The sequence below is a fragment of the Copadichromis virginalis genome, linkage group LG8 (assembly GCF_057382275.1).
Source record: "Copadichromis virginalis isolate Kocher_CV1m ecotype Utaka linkage group LG8, C_Virginalis_male_GT1.1, whole genome shotgun sequence".
Lineage (NCBI taxonomy): Eukaryota > Metazoa > Chordata > Actinopteri > Cichliformes > Cichlidae > Copadichromis > Copadichromis virginalis.
In genome coordinates, this window is record NC_140625.1 from 14,031,555 (window position 1) to 14,055,314 (window position 23,760).

Sequence of the window (23,760 nt, forward strand, 5' to 3'; positions counted from 1 at the left end):
ACAAAGTACTTTAAATAAATACTTTACCCATGTGATCTGGACCAAGATAAGCAGTAGAAAATGGATAAATTATCAGCCTCAGCTTTAAAACTATGAAGGTTTTAATGCAGATTTCACAATTTTAAAGAGACACTGAAAGCTGCTATCTGAAATTCAAAAACAGGGAAATTGCACAATGCAGCAGGAAGAAAATCTAAACATCTTTCATTCTCATGTAAAAAACAAACAAAAAAAAAAAAAACCCCCAAAAAACCACCACTATCGAATCAAACTACAGCCTACTACAGACGCAAACGCACAGTGATGCCTTAAAGAATAAAAACCAAATATAAGATTCACCAAATCAGCATTTATTGCAGGATTAAAATCACGAGCTGTAAAGCTGAAGTTTGTGTGGTGTTGTTTAATGAATTTTGTTTGTTTAAATAAACAGAAACACCAGAACAAACGACCTCGTAGTTCACGGTTTAATGGGGACAAACAAAAACTGAATCAGGTGTTTATGTTATCAACATATCTACATTTAATACAGTTTCTCAAGCTCTAAGAGTTCAAGAAAAAAAAAAGAACATGACAAAAAAAATGAATATCAAGAAACAAAACCTGAAATACACCAACAAATTATGTACACCACCTGCAGCCCAATACAATCCACTAGCAGGCCTAATTCAACACAGACACATTCAGCTGAAAAAGCCTGTAAACTAACAGCACTCGACTAAAAATGCAGTTTACAGAGAGACTGAGGTACAGATGAGATACGGTTTTGTAACTCTTCCAGCATTTCTGTGAAACGGGTCGGGGGGCCACGATGCTGGGGAACTTTAACTTTCTTAAACTTTAAAGTTAGGTTCACACAGGCGATTGGTTTCCGCAAGCTTCTGCGGCCGATTTCTTCGAAACTGTGAGGAGAAGGTGCATAAAAATCAACAGCGAGAAGGTGGAAAAACAAAAAAAACCCAGAAACACAGCTTATCTTTGTATTTTGATACAAAGGAGAACAAAATTCACTTCATGCTTGATGCGAGCGTCCACTGTCATACCAGGTAAACAGCACGAGACACAGACAGCACGGACCAGTCCTCAAAGCAGCTGATGTAATCGGTCCAATCCAAACATTTAACGGTTTTAAATTATTATCCAGCAAAAAGAACACATTTATTGGGTTTTTTTTGTAATACAGCATTTTGTTTTCTGCTTCCAGTTTAAAGGCCTTTCAGTTCAAGGCTCGTCATGAAAACCTTAACATTGTCCTGATACTTAAAAAAAGCATCTTGAATTACTGAAGGTTAAGTCCAAACCTAAGGAATATATAATGAATACATTCAGTTCATCTCAATTGTCTGTAATGGGGTGTGATTGATATGTGAATAAAACTAAACAAACTAATAAAAACGTACACTGTGGTGAGGTGGCCGTATGAGAAAGGGACTCGTTTCCCTTTCCGATTATCGATTATTTTAAAACTTGCATACAAACAACCCTCGTTCGCGACAGGTTTTTGGCATTTTAGTTACCACTTCGATAAATGTACATTAAGAAGTGGATGAATGCTAAATTACTTAATGGAAAAAGATGACTAGAAAATACTAGAGTAAACATCAAATAAGCCAATGTTTTCATCAATTCTGCCACCAAAAGTGTGGATTTTTTTTTCTTCTTTTTTTAAAATAATTGATGGTTTGTGTGAAACACTGGAGTGCAATGGTGATGCTTTCCGACGACTGTGGCACTCAGAGAAAGAGAGAAGAAGAGGGAGGACCTGAGAGAGAGGCCCATATTTGAGTAAAGAAAGGAGTCGGGCTTGAAAAGACCAGAAACATCGTGACAGAGAGGAAGTCAGAGAGAAAGACTAGAAGGAGCAGAATGAAAGGAGGTTTTAAAGGGAGCGGCAGGCCATGGATGCCTCAGACGGTGAAGATAAGGGAGGAGAAAATGGGAGAGAGAGGAGGCAGACCAAGATACGTGGCTCCCGTTTGGTAGTCCTTAGTGTGGCTTTTCCTGCTTGTGTAAAGCACATATCCAGGCAAGGGGTGATCTGTTCTCTATAGTCTTGTGTTATCCAGGCTTTGAGTTGGGTTTGGGGGCATGAAGGAGAAATGGGAGCTCTCTCCTCAGTAGTCCTCCACCCAGCCGTTCTCCTGGATAAAGGCGTCTATCACTTCCTTCATAGCCAGGTTGGGGATCAGCTGATCCTGGGTCAGGGGACTCCTGGTGACTGGGTCAAAATGACCAACTCGCTGCACAGGGAACACGTTAAGACACAGTGTTAGCGTCAATGGATGATTTTATGAAAATAAGAAAAAAAGAAGCACACCTGCGCTATGAAATGCTACTCTGGCAGAATGAAAACGTGCTGCTGGACATTATACATTAATTATAAATGTGCAGCATACGTTGAAATACAGGACAGAAGGCCAAAGAGAGTTTGTACAATTCTAGGGAGCTCGAACTTCAATATTTGGCATGACCATCTTTATTTTTCAGCACAGTCTGAACACAGTCTCAGCTTTTGTCGTTTCTTTAAGTAGCCGTCAAGACGCACTGATGACAATCTGAACCAGAAAAATTTGGAAATTTGGATTAACTTGTGGGGATAGGTTAATTGGATAATCCAAATTGCCACTAGGTATGAATGTGAGTGTGAATGGTTGTCTGTCCCTGTGTGTTAGCCCTGCGACAGACTGGCGACCTGTCCAGGGTGTACCCCGCCTTTCGCCCTATGACAGCTGGGATAGGCTCCAGCGCCCCCCGCGACCCTGAAAAGGATAAGCGGAAGCGAATGGATGGGATGGATGGATTAATTCACCATGTTTCATAGGTTCAACCACAGGAATTTGAACAAATGATGTGTTTATGAGACAGGCTGCTAGTGAAAAAGAGCTTAAAGATACAATTTAAATAGTGTTTTTTCCCAGGGTGGGGCGCACTGTGTGTGTGAATGGGTGGATGACTGGTTGTGTAAAGCGCTTTGGGGTCCTTAGGGACTAGTAAAGCGCTATACAAATACAGGCCATTTACCATTTAGACACAGCACTGGTTCGTCCTTTGAGTTAGGTGCTTTTTCTATGCTTTATGTTGCTTAAACAAAAAAAGAAAACAAAACAAAAAAGGCATTCATATGAATACTGAGTGAAGAAGCAGCAGGTCCCCATAGACAAAAGTTGAAAGAGCTTCAGGAAGCCTAAAGAACTATTGCTTAAGACGGCTTAAAAAATAAAAAAGTCAAGAAGCGGGGCTCAAGACTTTTGCACAGCACTGTAAGCAACAATCATTTCACCTGTAGGTGCTCTTCAATGTCCTTGCGATCATAGGTGATCCCACTGGGTGTGATGCAGGGCTCCCTCATCAGCTCAAAACTGATCTTCCCACAAAGATAATCAGGAATCTCTCGCTTCTGACGGGAACAAACAAAATACAAAGAAGCATCACTCTGACCTAATACTGAGAGATCCTGTTCATGGCTCCATCCCCTAAAATCAGGGGTGTCAAACACAAGCCCCGGGGGCCAGAATTGGCCCGGCAAAGACTCTGAGCCGTCCAATGGATGGCATCAGAAAATGTAAATATTGGACTTTTAACTGTATTATCACAAGTTTTATAACATTTATAACATTTCCTAAACATGGCCATTCATATTACACTAAAGTAACTGAGTAAGAAATAAGCAATTAGATGAGAAAAAAAGTTCCAGTTTTTTCACTTTCTACAATAGAAATTTCTGGGATTTTTTTGTAATTTTCAGTTTAACTTCTTAGACTGATGGAGAGAGAGTTCGTATGGTTGGGCCCACTTAATATGAAAGTGGGTTTATGTGGCCCACGGTGTAAACTCTCATAGAGCCTAGAGTCACAGCTTAAACTGTTAATTTTTTCTTGCTATAAAATGGTAACAAATTATAGCCACAGTAATCCGTTTTCCTTTCTCACCCTTTTCAGCTTTTTTCTATACCAATTATATATTAAAGACTGTCGACAGAAGTGCCACAAACCCGAAGCTACTGAAGTTGAAACTCTTTGAGTCAACTTTTCTCTAAGCAGAACACCTTCTGAGCCAGACGGGAGAGAAACACTCGGCAGACGCGACGGTGTCGTTTCAATTACATGACAATTGCCACAGCCGACAACTATCTATAGCGAGAGCCTTGGCACACAAGCAGTGACCGTTACCATAGGAACAGCAGCAGTCGAAAACAAAAAGTAGCTGTTTATCTGAAGTCCAAGTGGATTTTTAAAGAGATCACAAGCCTTATGTCAACATGTAGCCTGACTGCAGACAGAAACAAATGTGTGTATTTACAGTAGGTATGCGTGTACTGTTAGCATCTGTCTGTGTTAGCCAAGCTGTAGGCTAATCACGGATTTGTCAGCGTTGCACGAGTACGAAGCATTAGTTAAAAATCGTACTCACTTTTCTTTTCTCGTCCACTTGAGAGAAGAGCTCATCCATATCCATTAGATACTTGTCCTTTCCACGTCAGGGTTTCAGAACAACCGGACATATGAATGAATATTCAATTTCATTTTAAAAAACACACCAGTTTAATATTTGTTCATTAGAGTGACACTAATTACAAAGAGTAAACAAAATGCAAAAACATACATGTTTTGAGGAGATCTTGGCAGCGTCGCCTCCATTTTGATTGTCATCTTGTTTTTCTTTGTATTCTTCTAGTTCTCTGCAAAAATAAGGAGCTAATTTAAATTTATCCATGCAAGAAAAATGACACCTACATGCCAAATTATCAAAATAAAAATGAGATTGTGGTGCTTCAAAGCCTCACCTTTCCTTCTCAGCCAGTATAAGTTTGGTCAGATAGGCGTGTAACTCGTTCTCCTGGTTGATGCGCTTCTCCTCAATACTGTTCCAGCGTTTTTTCTTGGCAATGCGCAAAGCACTGGGGATGTCATCTCCGAAATTCAGCCTTTGTTCTTTTGCCAAGTTATAAGCTGTAAAAGAAAAACACAGCTACAGCAACGTGGCTTTACAGTTAAAATGCTGCCTTCAAAATATCTAAACAAGGTAGATTCAAAGATGTTAATTAGGAGTGCGACAGTTCTGAATCCACAATACAAACATCCAGCAGTGTTCCCACTAACCCTCTGACTTGCAGCTCTATTACTAATCAGCGTACTGATGTTACAGACAGGCCAGACGTATCATGTTATTGTAAAGAGCAGGTATGTAAATACATATGGGAAATAGCACTGGCAATAGCCATGTGTAATAATAATGTAATTAGCCATGTGTAACCATTAAAGAATGCCAGTTTGCTAAAAGCTGATATTAAAAAAAAAAGTTCCTCCAAAGAACAAACTGAGTTTCTCTTTTGTTCATGATTAAACTGTAGCCACCTAAGATTCACTATCAGTGTTTGCATTAACAGTGAGTAACCATGACCTGCACTTATCTAACATATTTTGTGTACTTTTCTTCTTAATCGATCAGCTGCAGCCCACAACAAAGCCATGGGCTGACTTGGAAGTCAGCAGCTGCACGAAGCACTGCGATAAAGCGCTCAGGGAGTCTGCAGAGAGTTCGACCTGTAGAAATATCTGCAAGCCAAACTTGCCAAAGATACAGGCTCTCCATGCAGGGAGGAGCATCCCAAAACAAGTTTGCTAAACTGGTGAAAGGCTCTCCTATACTGTGAGTTATTCCACTTTTGAAAAGTGATTTATTTCTCATTAAGTTGTGGAATTACTTTGGTCCATTTTTCACGACTGAGTAATAGGCGGGCTTCCAGTTTTTTATAAACTAAGCGAAACTAGTAGTCACAAATCATGGTTAGCGTTAGATTGGCGTTTCAATTATCACTGAATTACTTTCTGTAAAGTCTCATAACCATACATTCATACATCATTTCATATAGTGAAGCTTCATCCAAGAGAAGCAACCATAACACTGAGTGGAGACAAAATTCCAGCTTTCCTTCCTTCTAACATATCATTACACTGACAACAGCTCATGCAAACATATGCTGTGCCTCAGAGAAGAGCTCCCAACCCTGTGAGGCCTCACTGATCTTAACAATTAACTTTCACATGAATGAGGAACTGCACGAGTAAATTTGCGCAATGCACCAGCAGCATTTTCACCATCATTCTGGAGTTTTTTCTGACCTTTCTGTAGGTTCCCGATGGCCTCATCGTAGTTCTCCAGCTCCAGGTGACACTGACCCAAGAAGAAGTGTGCCTTAACTGATTGACTGTCCAGCTCCAGCGCATGCTTACAATCTGCCAGGGCTTTGTCATGCTGCTGCAGCTTCACATAGCAGAGAGCTCGGTTGGTGTAGTATACTGCCACGGATGGATTACGGTTCTGTAGAGAATCAGAGGACAATAAACGTGCATTGTAACCTCATTTTTCATCCAGAGGGAATCTGCATCCACTTCGTTTCACTTAGCTTTAATAAAAGAAGAAGAAAACAAAGACATCACTGCAGCATTTGTGTCAGAAATTACTCACAATAGCTTTACTGTAACACGTAGCAGCCTCCTGGTACTTGCGGCAGAGGAACAGCCGGTTTCCCTGCTCCTTCAGCTCCTGCGCGGTGGAACTCTTCTCCGGGCTGCCGGCCATCTTCTCCACCGGCTCCGCGGGGCCCGCCTCGCCCTGCTTCCCTATCCTGTTCCCCGTCTCTTCGGCTGGCTAAACGACAGGTTTAAGAATGCCCCGTCCTTCCTGAGGTCACACACACACACACACACACACACACAACAACAAGAACAGAGACACAGTTTCAGTGAACATTCACTGCAATGCACCTGCAATGCGCGTCTTGAGCGAATTAGGTGCAGTGGGTTGATGCCACCCAAAAGGCATCCGTTTAATTTGCTGACTGCGCTCACAGCTGAAAACTACAGCGAGGTGGCTGCACCGCCGGCGAGTTAACTATTCATGTGACGGATATCAGAGGCGAGTCAATGAGCAGCACAGCTGGCTATCACCAAACATCACATAGCCGCGGTCCTTAGCATTGCATTTAAGCGCAGTGTTACACTGAAAGCTGTAGACGAACAGTATTAACAAACAATAGTTTGTTAATACTCGCTATTGTTTTACTCACTAAAACTGAAATACAGCCGTTACACAAGCACACACACGGACAATGCTGCCAACTCTGGTCACCAGCAGACAAGAGATCGCTGCTATGCTAGCATGGCTAAGCTAGCTCAGTAAGCGATGTTGTCGCTTAATGCCGGGTGGCTGGCTAGTTTGAGGACAGTAAAGCTCACTCACTCGATATAACCAGCAGCTAGTTAGTAGGTTAGTTCTGTAACAATTGTGGGACTGAAAGAGTCGTCTCGACATTTGTTAACCACAGAAAAGAAAAACCAGCTAACGCTACGTTAGCTTATTTTCCACACAGCTCACTGAGGTTTAGTTTACCTTCTGTCCCGTACAGGGTTTGTTTCGCGGTTATACGGTTTTCAACTCTTACCTTTCAGCAGGAATCCCACATCCAAGAGAAACCAGTTTTATGTAACTCAAGATCAAATCTTTAATCGATTAATTTTTCCCCCATACGAGCTGTCATGACAGGTTGTTGTTATGCTGACGTCAAGCGCTTTGACGCGAACTCGACGGAAGCCGGGAGTATGACCAGTCCAGCTTCATGTCTATACAGCGCATACCCTTAAGTTCACCCAGTTCACACCACATCAATATGAACTTCCGATTAAACAGACAATTAAATACGACCATCTAACTGTATAAACAGTTTCTATAAGCATAATTACGAGCTGCATACATGCAATCGGTCTTCTAAGGTGTGCATTCTTCTTCTTCTTCCGCTTGCTCCCTTTAGGCTCCTAATGGAAATCTGACCATCTCTTGTGCTATTCTAGTTCCTATTGTTGGTTCCTGTCTCTTTCACTTCTTAACTAGCCTACTTCAGAGGAGACACGCTTAATTTTAACAATCTACATTCATTTGAATACATTTCCTTTTAAAAAATATTATATGTGAAAATTAATCATCAAAATCTACAGTTAACAAAAAGGGACCAAACCTTTGAGCATCTCAAAATTGCATCTGTGATGATATGAAAGAGGTAATATATCCACCCATTCTGTCTCCAGTGTGCTCTTAAATGACTGCTACAGCCTTCTGAACTTCCACTGTGGGAAAAATAAAGAAAGCTAATAACTGAGAAGAGAAGAATGACTGCTTTTGCGCAGAGCAAATTAAAGATTAAAAAGTAGAAATTTCACACTGATTATCTTGGATGACTTATATTAATTCATAAAGTTCATACATAAAAATCAATGCTGTCACAGTGATAAGATCACAAGTTCTTTTCCAGAAAACAAAACCATGAAACATTTTGCACTTAAATGCCAAAGAAATTGGTTTAGTTCAACTTCAAATACAAGAATAAAAGCGCTTCTCCGAGTCAGCTGACACTGAGAGGAGGGCTGATGAAGACTAACCCATCCTTGATAAAATATGTATTATATTAAATCTGCAGTGTAGAGGCTTTGCAGACCTGAAAGCTGGAGGTTCAACCGGCTGCACAGTTTCTGTCTCCCTATAGAGTCAAACTGTGTGCATGCACCTCAGCAGGCAAATACATAAGACCTGTGTGTGCTTATGAAAGAAACAGAAAAGATGAAAGACTTATGGAGCTGGCACAGGAATAAGAAGTGCTCCGGGGACTGGAGGGTGGAGAAGGATGCTGTTTGTGTGGCCCAGCATGGACATCAGCAGCTTCCTCTGTGTCCAGCCTTTTCCAGATCCTTCCTCCACCTCCTCTCTACTCTCGCTCCATTACCTTGTCACTTTCTATCTGTTTTTATTGCCGGTCCACCTTTTCTCTTTCTATCACTCCCTCGCCCTATCTTCCTACCCACTTCTTTCACATTATGTTATTCGTCTTTCTTTCTCTTTCCTCCTTCTTTCACGCTTTTACCCCCTCTGTTTTTCTGTATTTCACCACTCTATCTTTCTCCTGTTATTCCTGTGCTGTTTCTTTACCTCTCTCTCAAAAAATCTCCTCCCCGCACCTCCACCTGTGAGTGTTTGTACTTGGAGTTGAGTTCTCCTCATCTTTATGTGTGTTCTCCCTGGGATGCACATACAGATACAGTGTACAGTTTGGTTCATATAAACTGAACATGTTGTGAATCAGTGAGCCAGCAAGAAACAGACACAGAAAAAGGAAGTCTATTATTTCCTAGTCAGCTGCTCCAGCCTCTGTAAGAGTTAGATCATTATCCTGAAGAAATCCTGCAAGCATATCATATCAATTCAACAGAGAACTGTTAAGATTATGTTTTTCCATAAACTTCAGGAAGGCACCTACACTCACTGACCCCTATTTTGCCTTCAGAACTGCCTTAATTCTTCATGGCACAGATTCAACAAGGTGCTGGAAACATTCCTGGAAACATTAGTGCATACTGAGATGAACGCATCGCACATTTCATGCAGATTTGTCAGCTGCATATCCATGATGGCAATCTCCTGTTCCACAACATCCCAAAGGTGCTGTGTGGGTTTGAGATCTGGAACCATGTTTCCATCTGTGACCCTACCATCTGGATGTTGCCACAGAACCCGAGACTCATCAGACCAGGCAACATTTCTCCAATCTTCTGTTGACCTGGTGTGGTCTTCTGCTGCTGTAGATCATCTGCTTAGAGGTTTGACATGTTATACATTCAGAGATGCTCTTCTGCATTCATCTGCTGTAACAACTAGTTAAATTAGACTCAAAGCAGTCTGTCCATTCTCCTCTGACATCACCCAGAGAACTGCAGCTGATTGGATAGTCTCTCTTTTTCAGACCATTCTCTGTAAAATGTAGAAATGGTTGTGTGGCAAAATCACTTTTCCTCCCCATTCAGACGCTCAGTTTAAACTTCAGCAGGGCGTCTTGACCACGTCTACATCCCTAAATGCATTGAGATGCTGTCATGTGATTGGCTAATGAGATATCAGTGCATCAAAATATCATCTCAATCTCAGACGTACTTTCCACTCATTCTTTTCTGGTTATTATTAAAATATATATAATTTAATTCCTCAATGATCCCTCAGTTTTTTCCCCCTATTATTTTTGCACTCTTTACTGCACTACTCTTCTCTGCCTACTGTACAGCCTACATGCATCATGTGGCTGAAGAAGAGAAGCACAACCTCAAATCACCAGCAGGAGGCGCTGGATGATAAAACTTCTTCCAAACATCTTTTCTTTTTAATGGTTAAAAAAGTTTCTTTGGTATTGGAGAAAATTAAAATAAAAGTGAACGAAGTAAAATTGTACTAACATTAAAGTAATACGTGATGTGCAAAAATATTCAAAACCTTTCATCACAGTTGTGGTTTAATATGCTCAAGGAGGGGTCCGATTAGGGAAATAAATTCGGCATATATGCGAGTTGACATCCCACCCACAGAGAGGGCTATAGATGACCTTTATGGGCCTTTATCATATGCACAACATTCAAGTTTAGCAGTGGAGGAATTAGCAAGATGCGATTGAGGACAGGGTCACTTTCATCCTAGCCTGCTGGGCCTCTGTAAAGACTCCACACAGAGATCAGTGTGTGAAGATTAAGCCACATCTCCTGAGCAAACACACTGATAAATGTGTGAAGGGGGCCTCTACAACACAGGACCACCAAGCCCTGTGTGTCCCCCAGCTGTGTTTACCTATCTCCACCGGCCTGGTCCCCCGATCCTTCAGAACACCCACCTATCTAACTAATCTGTAGGTCACAAGAACACAAAAGTCTTCCCTCCTGATTTTAATTGAAATGGACACAATATCAGAAAAACTTTCACAGTTTACTGCGGGAAAAAAACTTTAATAAACTCAACGTAATAGTTTTTTTGTTTGTTTTTTTAACAAGTGAGAGTCTATTTAAAATGTTAATGAATTGCACTTACATCTTAACTGTGTGATTTTTCCACAATAAAATAGGTGTTACATGTCAGCAATAATTTTATGTAAGAAAATCTGTTGTATGCACTGTTACAGGTTTGTGAGGAATCAGTATTACCTTCTTTCACATGTATTTTCTTATTTACTTAGATTCCTTCTTTATTTGCACCCAGTCCAGTTTTCTCAATGCACATCAGAATTCTGTCTTTTAAGAAAAGATGATAATTATACTCTTATAATATATCTGTAGTGTTTGTCTGTACAGCAGGGATGGCTCGTTACTTTACCCTGGAGCAAAATGATGAGGGACAGTAACACTTTCTAATACGGCCCATATTAGAGCCCAATATGGCACAGGCCATAATCTTCCCTTTTTACATCTCTATTTTTATATTCATTGTGTTGATGTGCATGATGGATGTTTTATTGTTCAGTTGTCTTTTTATTAATTGTCCTTACCAGCATACTTATCAAATAAGCAAAAATAAACATTGGAAAATTAGGCCTACACTGCAAATAAATCATATCTGGGACTGCATTCCCAGAAATGTAAGTGCATTTGATTTGCAAATGCTTTGGTCATTGTTGAGTTTTTGCAAGAATAAACATAAACACACCCTCTTCAGACAATTTTATTAAGGAAATTTGAAAGGGATTGGCCGTAAGAAAGTACTCGATCAGTTTTCTGTGCATTTCCCAGGTGTAAAAATCTATGTAAACAAAGTTGCATGCTAAAAAGGTGGGAGAAAGTGAATAGATTTGGTGCTTATCAATTAAAATGGTCCGCTGTGTTTAAAGTATTCATTGCTTACATTTAAACTCCCTCCATCACAGCTTTTCACCAACTCCTCCCATCCAATATACCAACCGTCGTCAACCCCACCATCAAACCCAACGGCTGCCCACTGCACCAGCTGGCCGCGCTTCCAGTCACCTTGGCAACGAGACCAGGAAGTTGCCCGGCTCCTCTGGCACAGCTGAAAAGCTGCCACTTCCTGATTGAGTCTGGTCTTTCTTTCTCTGTGTGTAGTCGTTTTCCCATTTGGCAGTGGTCTCCACTATTTAGCGCCAAAAAGCCTGAAAAGACAAAAAGAAGAAAAAAAAGGGGGGTGAACACACTCTCCTTAGGACTGAGCGAAACCCCAGGTTCAAAACGGGAGACACAAAAGCAGCATTTATCCACAGTGGTGGCTCTTAGGTGGATTTGCTCATTTTGAACAGACAAACGTTTTATAGACTTATGGCAGTTTCTTCAAGTGGGTCTGAATGCAACGTGTACAAAACAGTAGAGAAATAAATGCACAAAAAGTAGTTCTACTTTGTTTTCTATAAGAAGATCAACACAGGAAAAGAGTAAATTATTCATGTTCTCAGATATATGTCTAAAAATGTTTGCAAACACGCTGCATTCTGACTGCTTATTCATGCATAAATGAACACACATCAAGCTCTCTGTTAGAATTTTCCTCTTCATGTCCATTGAATTAGCCTGCTCCTTTGGTCAAATGCATAAACTTGAAGATCCATCAGGTATTTAACGTCACTTCCTGTTTCACCCAGCTGGATCTTTCTGACCTGAGACACATTTGATCAATTTGTAAGAAGTTTATATTCCCACAATAACACAGATGATTTTTATTTTTTGCCTTTTTTCACAAATTTGGTACGAGTGGCCCTCTGTGTGCAGGACGTATCTTCATTTGACAAACAATTAAATGAAGTGGTTAAGATCAGATTCTTCCTTAGACTGGGACAAAAAAAGAGAGATCACATTACTCCACTGTTAGCAAGCTTGCTAACAGTGGAGTACAGAATCCAAGAGCACTGTTTGTGTTTAAAGCCTTAAATGGTCTTCCACCTGCATGTGTTGGATATACAGCGTGCATATACTCCCATATGGTCTATGGCCTTCAGCTCAGTTAATCCTGATCATCATAATTCTTGCATAGTCCCACACGTATTTTAGTGAAAAGTAATTTAGGCGTTACTGATACTGTAACAACCAAAAAATATAGATTAGTTATATGTGCCAATAACTTATAAAATAGGGTCATTGTTGAGTGTGATCCTAATAACAAAATACAAAATAAAATGAGCTGCATTAGCGCTTGCCACCAAAATTATTTTTGATACCAGTGAAGCACCATATTTTTTTATGTTATTTGAATAGGATTAAATGTGGGTTGCATTGGGTTTCCTCTGGTATTTTCCTCTGGCCTTGTCAATAGTTTTGTAATCATTAAAAAAAAAAAAAAAAGACCAGCTGGCTTTGTAAACGTGCCTTTAATGCATCTTAACTCTAAACATGCTAAAGTTGCTAAATTTGCCTCCTCAGGTTAAGAGTTAAATGAGGGATATCCTACTGCTGCCCCACAGGCAAGTAAGAGAAAAGCCAGAGATACCAGAGGAGTCAAAGGTCATCCACACACCTCTGCAGCCCTGATTAAACTTTCTGACAAAGGGGGGGGGGGGTGAAACAGCTCATCAACTTTACCTCCTAAAAAGATGGATCCTGTGTCTGGATCCGGGTCCTGCACAAACACAAACAGGGAACAGAATGTGCGTTATTAACGAGCATTGAATCAATCATTGCAAAGTTTAAAAAAATAACCAAAAAACTCTTTTAAACTCTTAATAAACCAAATACTAAAACTCTAAATAGCACATGTTTTTCATGTTGTCAGACTAGTTGCAACTATCTCCATATATTCAACGTTTTTCTCATCATTTTACTCAACTACGCTGAAATCAAAGAGTTTGTTTTGGAAATCTGCAGTGTTAGTCCAACAATCTTTCACACCCTGGGGGGTTAACAGCTGACTAGCTGAAATACCCTCACTTAAAAAAACAACAAAAAAACACACACACACTACCGTGGATTGATGTGTGATGGCTGGGGATGGAGGCAGCTGCTCAGTGGTCTGTATAATAGGACCGAGATTTTGGAGGGAAATCAAACCTGCTGTCTCAGACTACTGCGGGGATGCACTGGGAAATTCATCCACTCTTAATTTAGCACCGCGTTAACTATCAGCATTGCTGGCATCTAATTAGGAATAACATTTTATTTTCTCTTTTCTGATTACAGGCTGTACAGGGACAGACTGACTTTGTTTTAATTATAATTAACTTTTCACAGTTGTAGGCTAATTCATTACATTATCAACTGAAAAGCAGTTGTTCTGGTAAAGCTTGTGCAGGTTACCAGTGATGACTAATCACTGTATTTTCTAACTTTGAAAACCAATGGGGATCTCCACAGGAGAGAAGGACCCAGCAGGGGTACCCAAAAAGTGACTTTCCCTCCCTGTGTGGTGGTTGTCTCTGCCTTTGTGCAGCTTCTCCCTTAACTCTTCAAATATCCCCTCAGGTCAGGCACTCCGGGGTCACTGGTCTCCACCCTGTCCCCACCCCCACAGCCCTATCCAAAACAATCCAAAGGAGCTAAAGCAGCCATAATGAGCCAGGGGCTACGCATGTGCTGCATGTGTGTGTGTTCGGGCTTGTTTTAGTATATGAGTGGGGTCCCAAACTGGGCACTCACAGGGGTTAGAATTGTGTTAAAATCAGGGTTATACATTTAGTTATGATAGTCTTATAGTAGGGGGCTGGAAAACGCATTGTATATACGTAAAGTGACAATAAAGATAGAAATGGAGATGCCTTTCAGAGGAGTCAGACACAGAAATTCAGACACAGAAATGGAAACCATTGCTTTCCATTTGTTTATTCTGGAACTATATACAAAGACAAGTACATGCACGGAGAATCATATTTGTTTATTTATACATAGCTCTTAAGCAGCTTTTAAAAAGCTCCAGTTTCATTTTTTCTTTTCTGTGGATTTGATTAAGAAATTTCACAAACTAGATTTAACCCACTGACCTCTGCAAAGCTACAGTGAATGTGAGAGAATAGTTAGGAGCTAACAGCTAACGTTGTTAGCTAAGATTACTCTTCAATAACTTTTACTAGATTAAATAAAATAAAGAAAGGACAAAATTAGACTGAATATTTCTTTCTCGTGTAATGAAACTGTTCCTGAAATTAAATGATATAAACAGCCATAAACAGCCAGAGCCAAGAACAAGAACTTGACTGACTAGTGTTTATTTTTAGCTAGCATGTTAGTTATTAGCTTGTTAGCAACATAATATTAGCTCACCCTGAAAGTATACACGATTGCTTTTATGCTGTTGTAGGCATTAAGATGGATAAATTAGTTTCTCCTATGGAAAACTGATATATACATGTTGAAAAAATTTGGAAAGTATATAAGTATATTTTAATGTTTTTGATTTAAATCATATGAACACACTGAAGTCACACACTATAACTAAAAATGGTAAAAGGGAGCATTACTCGCATTACTTACTGGTTTGCATTGCTGCCCATTTGAACCTCAGAAATGCAGCTTATGATCATGCTGTGTTTTTCATTGTGCATTTTCACCACTACAGAAAAAAACACCTCATCTTTAGACTGAAGCCTATCAGCTTATTAGTGGCAAGCTACATAATGCTTACTGGGTACAAAAATGAAACTATTTAGTGTTGGTATCCTGTGAGAGACTTGCACATTAGAATAAGAGGCCTGAAAAAAAAAAAATGTTTCTTTAAATGGACATCTGAGACAAAGTGGTTGAGGAGCCAAACAATGCAGCAACCCAAGCCAACATATCTGATTGTTAGAGAAATGATGTCCAAAATGAACACCAACACACTTGGGAGGAAGCTCAGAGTTTAGGATTGTAACCACAATGAGTCACAGAGAAAAATTTTGAAGCCAAAGTATGGTTTACAGTGATTGGCTTTAGCCTCAGTGACACACCTTAAAAACACACGTTTAATGATGTATTCTTTCAGCCATTACACATTGTCCCCAGGCTTTCATTATTGTTTTTTTCATGCACCTGATGATTTGTTTTCCTGCCCTGAAACGTACCACAGTCGTACCAAGTCTCCCTTGCAAAATAACCAACCACCATGAGAGTTACATACTTAAATAAAGATTGAGTAAAAAAGAATTCAACAATAATTAGCCAGCTTTTAACCGAAAGTGGATATCACAAAGAAAGGAATGTTGCTGTGATAGAGGAAAGTTTGGATGACACCATAAAATAAATACATTTCAGACACTCAGGAAATGCTGGGAGTCATTTCAGAACTGCTCGAGTGTAAAATTAACTGTGCTGGTGTGGACTAATATAAACACCAGCATAGCTGAATGATGAACACACAACATGTTCCTGTGTCAGCTGTTAATCATTAGATTTGGATGGAATCAGTGTGAGAAACTCTGGATTATTCTTTAAGTGGCTGATTTGTTTTCCCCCTCTATCTTTTACATAATCCATCTTTTCTCTGTTAACCTGTGGTAACAATACTTTCCATTCTTAACCAGGTTAATACAAACTGCCTATCAGTTCTTCATTAGATGAAGAATGCATGGCCATTAGCAGACACCGAGTTTGGCCTCTATCTAAAGTTTTCTGTGTGAATAGAACAAATACTCGTCTCTTTAGTCTTCCCATAACAATCCAGCTATTTGTTGTCATGTAAAGTTGCTGAAAAGCAGCTTGTCTTGATCCTAGAAGTGTGTAGTCGGCAGATCCTAAATTGGACGGTAATCAGATCAGTGCGAGGAGTTTGACAAATGACCGATGACAAGCACTGGACCCTGGAGGATGGGCGGAGATGCTGGGGGTTAAGGCTGGGTAGGGTCAGAGGTTACCTTTTCAGAACTGCTCAATCGAAGGGCCATTAAATCCCATCTTTGTGAAATTTCTCAGCCTTGGACTGGTCGTCCCCAATCAATGCACCATCTATACCGAGCGAAGGCGAGACGTGGCCTGTATGTGAAGGAATGAGCAGGCCAACATCGTAGCTTCGGCACAGATCCTGGAGTCAGCAAAGTTTGTGGCAATTACTGTGGCAACCTGGGGAGCAACTAACCTGGTTTCATAGTCATATATTGAGCCGTGGAGGCCACACCAAAATTGTCCGTGTGGATTCCAATGTAAGATATTTATAACCCGATGAGATGCTTTGCAGTCAATGATTGACTGATAAGCACCACTGCAGCGATGCTTATCAGTAGAATGAATGAAAAAGCCTTTGTGATCGTATTTTAAGGGAAGATTTGGGTTTTTTTTGTAACTTCTCACTGTGTGTTATCTCATGTGTAAAGTATGTCGTCTCTGGGGCGTCTTGTCTCTAGCTTTGTTTTCCTACGCCTGCCGTCCAAATTTCCATCACAAACACCTCACCCCGAGTGACCCTTTGCTTTCTGTCTGTTAAGAGCCCCTGATTAACCCGCATACATGTGCAGATAGGGCCCAAATCCTTCAGTTGGGACCAAGTATGAATGTGTGTTTTAGTGCGTATATAAGTGTGCGTGTTTGTGTGTGTGGGTGCGTTCGTGGCATAAAGAGGAATAGTATGAGTGAGTGTGTGAGCTCATGCATATGCGTGCACGCATGAATGTGTCAGGCAGTTCAGGACCATACTTCACGCTTCTAATTATTCAGCAAGTTCCCGCTTCCTCTTCTCGATCCCTTCTTTGCTTTCTCACTTATCTGCCCTGCACAGTTGACTGCAGAAAGAAACCATGTCTATTGAGGAGTCACTCAGTGAGAGGACAGACTCAGTTTTGTCTTCGGTCGTTCCCCTCCCCTCCATCAGCTTCCACTGTTCATCAGTGGCGGGTCAGGCAAATAACCACTTGGAGCTGTGAGATAAATATTTATCGCCTTAGCTATGCTTTGTGGAATTCATAATATCCTCCAAAGTTCCCATCTTCTTGTATGAAGTGTAAACATATTGTTCATTATGTCCAATATTTGACATAAAAATAGACTTTTTAAAAAAATAAAACCAAGAAAAAACTGTGTTAAAGCTAAAAAACTGAACCCTTCTGCCACCTGTTGTATACATTCAAATACACCTGTTACCACGAGAACATCCGAGGCCTGCGCACAGCTATACCCCGAGGGGCTGGTGATATGATACCCCTGAAGTAAGAGGTGTGCGTGTATGTGAGAGAGACGTGGAGGGGGGATGTCGGGGTTTACTGGAGCCGGGGAGACACCAAACTTTGTTTTTGGCGGTTCCCTCAAGGGCTTCCTCCCCTCAACAAAGGCAAGCTCATTTGCAACAGATGTATACATCGTTGAAAGGCAGGTTCATTGATGAGTTGGAGGACACTGTAGCGCAGGTGCTGAGAGAGCAAAGGGGAGGGCAGGGCCATGTGCAATGGCATTTTTAAAAAATTAGATCAAAAGGGACTCGGGGGACGAGCTGCAGGTCACCGAGGAGTCTGAATGGAGTTGATGAAAGATGGTGAGAGATAAAGGAAACTCTGGATGCTGATTCGGTGCACAGTTATGCCCCTACTGAGGCTCTTTTCAGAGATTTTAATTGTCACCTGGGGGCTGAAATGCGAAGATTCTCAAGTTACTTCTAAGGCTGGACGACTGATCCGTAAATCACTTAATTTCATTCTTTTAGAATTACGGTTACTTGATGCGGTCACTTTTACTGTCACCTGCCATCCTCTGATGTTTTTCTCAGAGTGAATAATCACATTTTAATGCACAATAAAACCACAGCATGTCACAGTGCGTGCAGCGGGATTTCGATAACACTGGGGAAAAGCAGACAGCAGCGACCTCAGATCATTATAATCAGTGCTGATTGAACGTAAAGCTCAATAAACAATCTTTGGGTGCAAACTTCACAGCATCCCAGCTTTGAAACCGTGACACCTAATCAACTTTATCACTTGAAACTTAAGACATCGAGGTGATGGCAACATTTCACAGCTGAGATTTAGCACCTGTTAAATTCTTCATTATTTTTAGTGCTACAAGGTCAAATGTGATAGACGAAAATGTAATCTTGTCACATCTCTTTGCCTTTTTCTGCCGAGCACTGATGGTGGAGGGTTTTTTAGGGTAACCGTGGCGTTTTTGTGCACGGAGAGATAGCCGAGGGGGTTGTGGTACTGGCATGTGTCTATTGTCTGAGAGGGCCATTGTAAGAGGGGGTTTAAAGTTTAAAGTCTGTATGTGTCTCTGTATGCGTGCAGGCAGACTAATTATAATCTGCCCAGCCAAGGATGACCCGGGCTGACCGAACTCAATTCAGAAGTGGACGGAGTGCAGGGGAGGAGGAAGAGGAGGAGGAGGTGCTGAAGTACAGCCAAGCAGCAGAAAGAAAAAAAACCTGACCATTCAGTTCTTTTGTTTGGACGTTTTCAGCCTTTTACACGTGTTTCTGATCTGCTCAAATATCCTGAGACCTTGTGATTGTGTAAAAGTGAGCTGAGAGTGATACAGCGGGGACTTTTGATGCGTAATATCGCATAAAACTGAAGCAGAGTGAGATATTCTGGGGTGTAAAGACAATATTTGTTGCCATTTCTTTGTTGGTGACGCACATATAGTCTGTGAGTTCCATTAAAGGAACAGTTCGACTATGCTTAATTGCTTCAGAGGCAAGAGTTTGAAAAGAAGAATGACCCTCCCCTAATTATACTGGAGCCAGCAGCCAATTAGCTTAGCTTAGCCTACAGTCTAGAAACTCCTGCTGAATTAATCATTTTTTATACTTTGATCTTTATACAGATTATGGTAGGTTTAAAAAGATTCAGAGGTACTGAGTGTTAGTTTCATGTCTTTAAAAAGAGTAGACTTTCCTTTTTTTTCTGGAATTTATGCTAGGCTAACTAAGGTAAGCTAACTAACTACTTAACTACTGAGCTAACTACTTATAGAAACTTTAAAACATATTATTTCCTTAATATTAAATATTAATATTAATATTAAAGTAGTTTATAAAGTGTATTTCCATGACTTTCCTTAATGTAAGGACACAAAAATACATGTCTTATGTTGGAATATAGCCCATTTTCAAAATTAGGAACTTGTCCTGCGATCTACTGACAACGTTGTATCTATGTAATACCTGGTGGAGCAAAAAATCTGAAAATCTAAAAGTGCATATTTCCTGTGAAAGCAATCCCCACCACTCGGAGCGTGGACTCTTCTCGACTGCTATGCATCTGCCTTGACCGCCAAAACATAGCCCCTTTGTATATTCCCCCCATTGTATCCAAATAAAGGTATTCAAATGTGGATGTGGCCAAGTGGGACAACATCTGTCTTTCCCGTGGACATATGTAAAACACTACACGTATTGTGAATTTTGGAGGGATCCTGCTTCTTCCTAAGTTTTCCCTCCAAACTTATTCGGCCAATTAGAAGAAGTGTGGGGGGTAGAGAATCGGCACGCTAACACCGACAGCGGGGTTGCCCTGTCTGACCCCCAGCTGGGCTCCAGCAAACACACTGCCCATCAAACACATCCTGGCCTGATGCGCTATTATAGCGCCACTGGGCCGCTGATAACAATACTGTCATCTGGACTACAAAGAATGGGATTGGGAGATGCACTGGTAATTGCAGCTAATGAGAGTCATAAACGTAAAGTGAAAGAGGCTGAAGATGCTGTGCTCTAAAAGCTAACAACTAACGTGGGTTTCCCTCCAAAAAACAGGCAAAGCAAACCATTTGCAGACCTGATTTGGCCAATAAATGCCAAACAATCAAGACGAGCTCACCCACCCACACACTGTGATCTAATGAAGGAATGTAGTATTTGTAAAGGAGTTCGCTTTAATCTGGCTACAATCAAAAGCTGTGGCGCTGTCTCCAAAAGCTTTGTAGTCTAAAATTACCACCAAACCTCACGTACCACAGGAAACTTCCTGTTGGATTCCTCGGTGGCTACGATGTGTTTTTATTTGGCCCTTTTTCTTCCCTCCCTGCTGCTTACAATCAAAAGAGTAAAAAGAAAGAAGAAAAGAGTTAACAGCGGCGACGTTGTGTTAAAAACCACTTTAAAGAGGAATCTGTTTACCCCCAAGCTCAGCTATTCCCTCGTGTTCGTTTGAGCACTAAAGAATGTGAGAATCTACACAAAGGCCATCGAGGCTGGCCGCAGCAGTGACGCTCTGCCTGTTTAAATCACTCTCAGTCCAATGACACTATCGTCATGTATTTACACTAAGATAAGCAGCTGGATCTGACCTGCTTGGAAGGATAGAGGTGGAATCTTTATCAGGCTTTAAGGATAATCACTCTTTATCACCCTGACACTTTTACAGGTTAACACTTTGAAGGAGCTGGGAGGGACAAGACACTAAAAACCACTTTCAGCTATTCCCTCATTCACAATAACTCACCACAGCAGGTCCACATATTTATAGCTGGCATATGTTGTTTCCATCCCCTTGAAATGAAACCAGGCAAATCTGCAAACTGCTACACCATGGAGCCACTACACGTGTCATTTCATTTAAATGAATAAAATTAATTAATGATAGGCTGGTGGTTTTGTCCCAGCGGTGCACAAAGGCTATCTAATAGCAGTGAAACCGAATGTCTGGAAACATTTATGATGGTTATGGAAAACAAAGTTATTATTAGATAACACCGGATGGTACTGGTATCATTATGAAGCCTTTACTGCTTTAATCAGCACTCTAGACCAGTATCTGGATCCATTTAAGAACATGGAAATACAGGTGGAGGCGGAAAAATTCCCATAATGACCATCTCACACAATTTAAAGCCCACAGGTCGCAACAGTAGTAACTTTAGATGTCCAGTGTAGCACAAAGAAGAATATTTCCTCTAGAAATGTAAGAGATGAGAAGGATTAAGTAGCAAAAAATGGTAACATGTAATTCAAGTACTATAAAATTATAGCAAAGAACCCATTTATTTTTTTATGACTCAAACTTTATTAGATTTTAATATACACAAAAAAAACCCAGACCCCCCCCCCCCCCCCAAAAAAAAAAAACACCCAAAAAATAGCAGAATGGACATTCCCAGTAACAACAACAGAACAAATTGAGCATCAATGCATATTTCCATCCCCCCCCCCCCCCAAAAAAAAAAGCTATATAATGGTGTAAATGGCGAGGAAGCAGTACTTTCAATGGAAAACCAAGGAGGCGCTTTCTCAGGGGGTAAGAACCAATGTGCCAAATGCCGAAGAGAAAAAGCATAATGATATAAAAGTAGATTAGGCATCCCTAACCCACCTCTGTCCACTGGTTTCTGCAGTTTTCTCAGATTCAATCTAGGCTTTTTATTATTCCATATAAATGACTTACAGAGCTGGTCAAACTGTTTGGTGTATTTCAAAGGAACATGGATTGGTAGAGCCTGCAACAAATAATTGAACTTAGGTGTACATACCATTTTGATTACGTTTACCTTTCCCCACATTGAGAGATACATCTGAGACCAACGATCAATATTAATTTTCATATCGCTGAGTAAAGGTTCAAAATTTATCTTTATCAGGTCTGACAAATGAGGCGGGAAGGTGATGCCTAAATACTTAATGCCCTTCTGTGACCAGGAAAACATACCGGTTTGAAAAAGTGACCTAGGACAATAACTAGTTAACGGAAGGGCCTTTGATTTGGTCCAATTCACCTTATAACCAGAAATAGCTGAAAACGTATTTATTATTGCCTGCAAGGAGTTTAAAGACTTTTCTGGGTCTGATATAAAAAGCAAAATGTCATCGGCGTACAACATCAGTTTATGACAGTCTCTCCCTATACTGACACCTGGAAAATTGGGCTCTCTACGAATAGCCACTGCCAACGGCTCAAGGGCCAGAGCAAAAAGAAGTGGAGAGAGGGGATCCCCCTGCCTGGTTCCTCTATCTAGTTCAAAAGAAGGCCCTATTATTCCATTTGTGAGTACTGATGCCTTGGGGTGTACATATATAAGCTGAATCCAATTAATAAAGCTTTTGGTAAAACCGAAACACTCTAAAGTAGCGAATAAATATCTCCATTCGAATCTGTCGAATGCCTTTTCGGCATCCAGCGAAATCGCAGCTATGGGAGAATGGCTGTCCTGAACCGCCCACATAATATCAATTAACCTCCTAATATTATCAGCTGAAGAGCGTGAGCTTATGAAACCAACTTGATCTACATGTACGAGAGAGGTTATTACCCAGTTTAATCGATTAGCCAGAATTTTAGATAAAATCTTACTATCATAGGAGGTCAGACTTATCGGTCTGTAGCTTTTACAGTCAGTGGGGTCCTTATCCTTCTTTAGGATAAGTGTAATGATGGCTTCAGATAGTGAAGGTGGGAGCCTACCCTCTTGAAAAGATTCGTTATAAGTGTTTAAAAGCAGTGGCGCAAGATCTTCTGGAAAGGATTTATAAAATTCAGCCGTATATCCATCCAGGCCTGGTGCTTTATCAAGAGGGCAAGTGTTTAATAACTCCCACTATTTCTTCAACGGTAATAGGAGCGTCCAAATATTTCAGTTGATCCATTGTCACCCTAGGAAGATTTAAAGATAACAAAAATTTCTTTATATCACTCTCTGAAATGCTTGATTCCGAGCTATAAAGATCTTTATAAAAGTTACTAAATATTGTATTAATTTCTTTAGGTTTAAAGAAAAGACGTCCATTATTATCTTTAACAGCTGAGATCATAGCCATAGTCTCTCTCTGTTTAATATATCTCGCTAAGAGCCTTCCGGCCTTATCCCCTTCCTCGAAGTGTTTTTGTCTAGCACGAAATAGAGAAAATTCAGCTTTTTGTGACAGTATTGCATTAAATTCATATTTTAACTTGGTCAGTTCATTCAAATTCAATGAAGAACGATCATTTTTAAATTTTAAATCAGCAAGTTTAATTTGACGTTCTAGATTTTGAAGTTTAGTAATATTTTCCCTCTTTTTAAATGAGGCATGCTGTATTATATAGCCTCTCAGGAAAGCTTTCAGTGCTTCCCATGCTACTCCTGCTGAAGGGGC

At 40.5% G+C, this 23,760-nt stretch overlaps 1 protein-coding gene and 1 long non-coding RNA gene across 3 annotated transcripts; both read right to left on the bottom strand.

The window, feature by feature from the left end:
• Nucleotides 1-453: 453 nt before the first annotated feature.
• LOC146702928 (E3 ubiquitin-protein ligase CHIP-like) lies at nucleotides 454-7,774 on the bottom strand. Of its 2 annotated transcripts, none has more exons than XM_085465992.1 (8): nucleotides 7,754-7,774; nucleotides 6,469-6,684; nucleotides 6,123-6,321; nucleotides 4,784-4,949; nucleotides 4,603-4,678; nucleotides 4,411-4,467; nucleotides 3,281-3,397; nucleotides 454-2,240 (listed from the first exon to the last, which is right to left on the bottom strand). In XM_085465992.1, the coding sequence occupies exons 2-8, from the start codon at nucleotides 6,580-6,582 to the stop codon at nucleotides 2,115-2,117; spliced, it is 855 nt and encodes a 284-aa protein (XP_085322118.1). In that variant the 5' UTR covers nucleotides 6,583-6,684; nucleotides 7,754-7,774; the 3' UTR covers nucleotides 454-2,114. The 2 variants fall into 2 exon arrangements, with proteins under 2 accessions (XP_085322118.1, XP_085322117.1); XM_085465991.1 differs by lacking the exon at nucleotides 7,754-7,774 and adding an exon at nucleotides 7,445-7,605.
• A 3,741-nt stretch (nucleotides 7,775-11,515) lies between these two features.
• On the bottom strand, nucleotides 11,516-15,578 carry LOC146702929 (uncharacterized). Its single transcript, XR_014922088.1, has 3 exons — nucleotides 15,267-15,578; nucleotides 13,386-13,422; nucleotides 11,516-11,968 (listed from the first exon to the last, which is right to left on the bottom strand). It is a non-coding gene; the product is annotated as an uncharacterized LOC146702929 (long non-coding RNA).
• Between the last annotated feature and the right edge of the window lie 8,182 nt (nucleotides 15,579-23,760).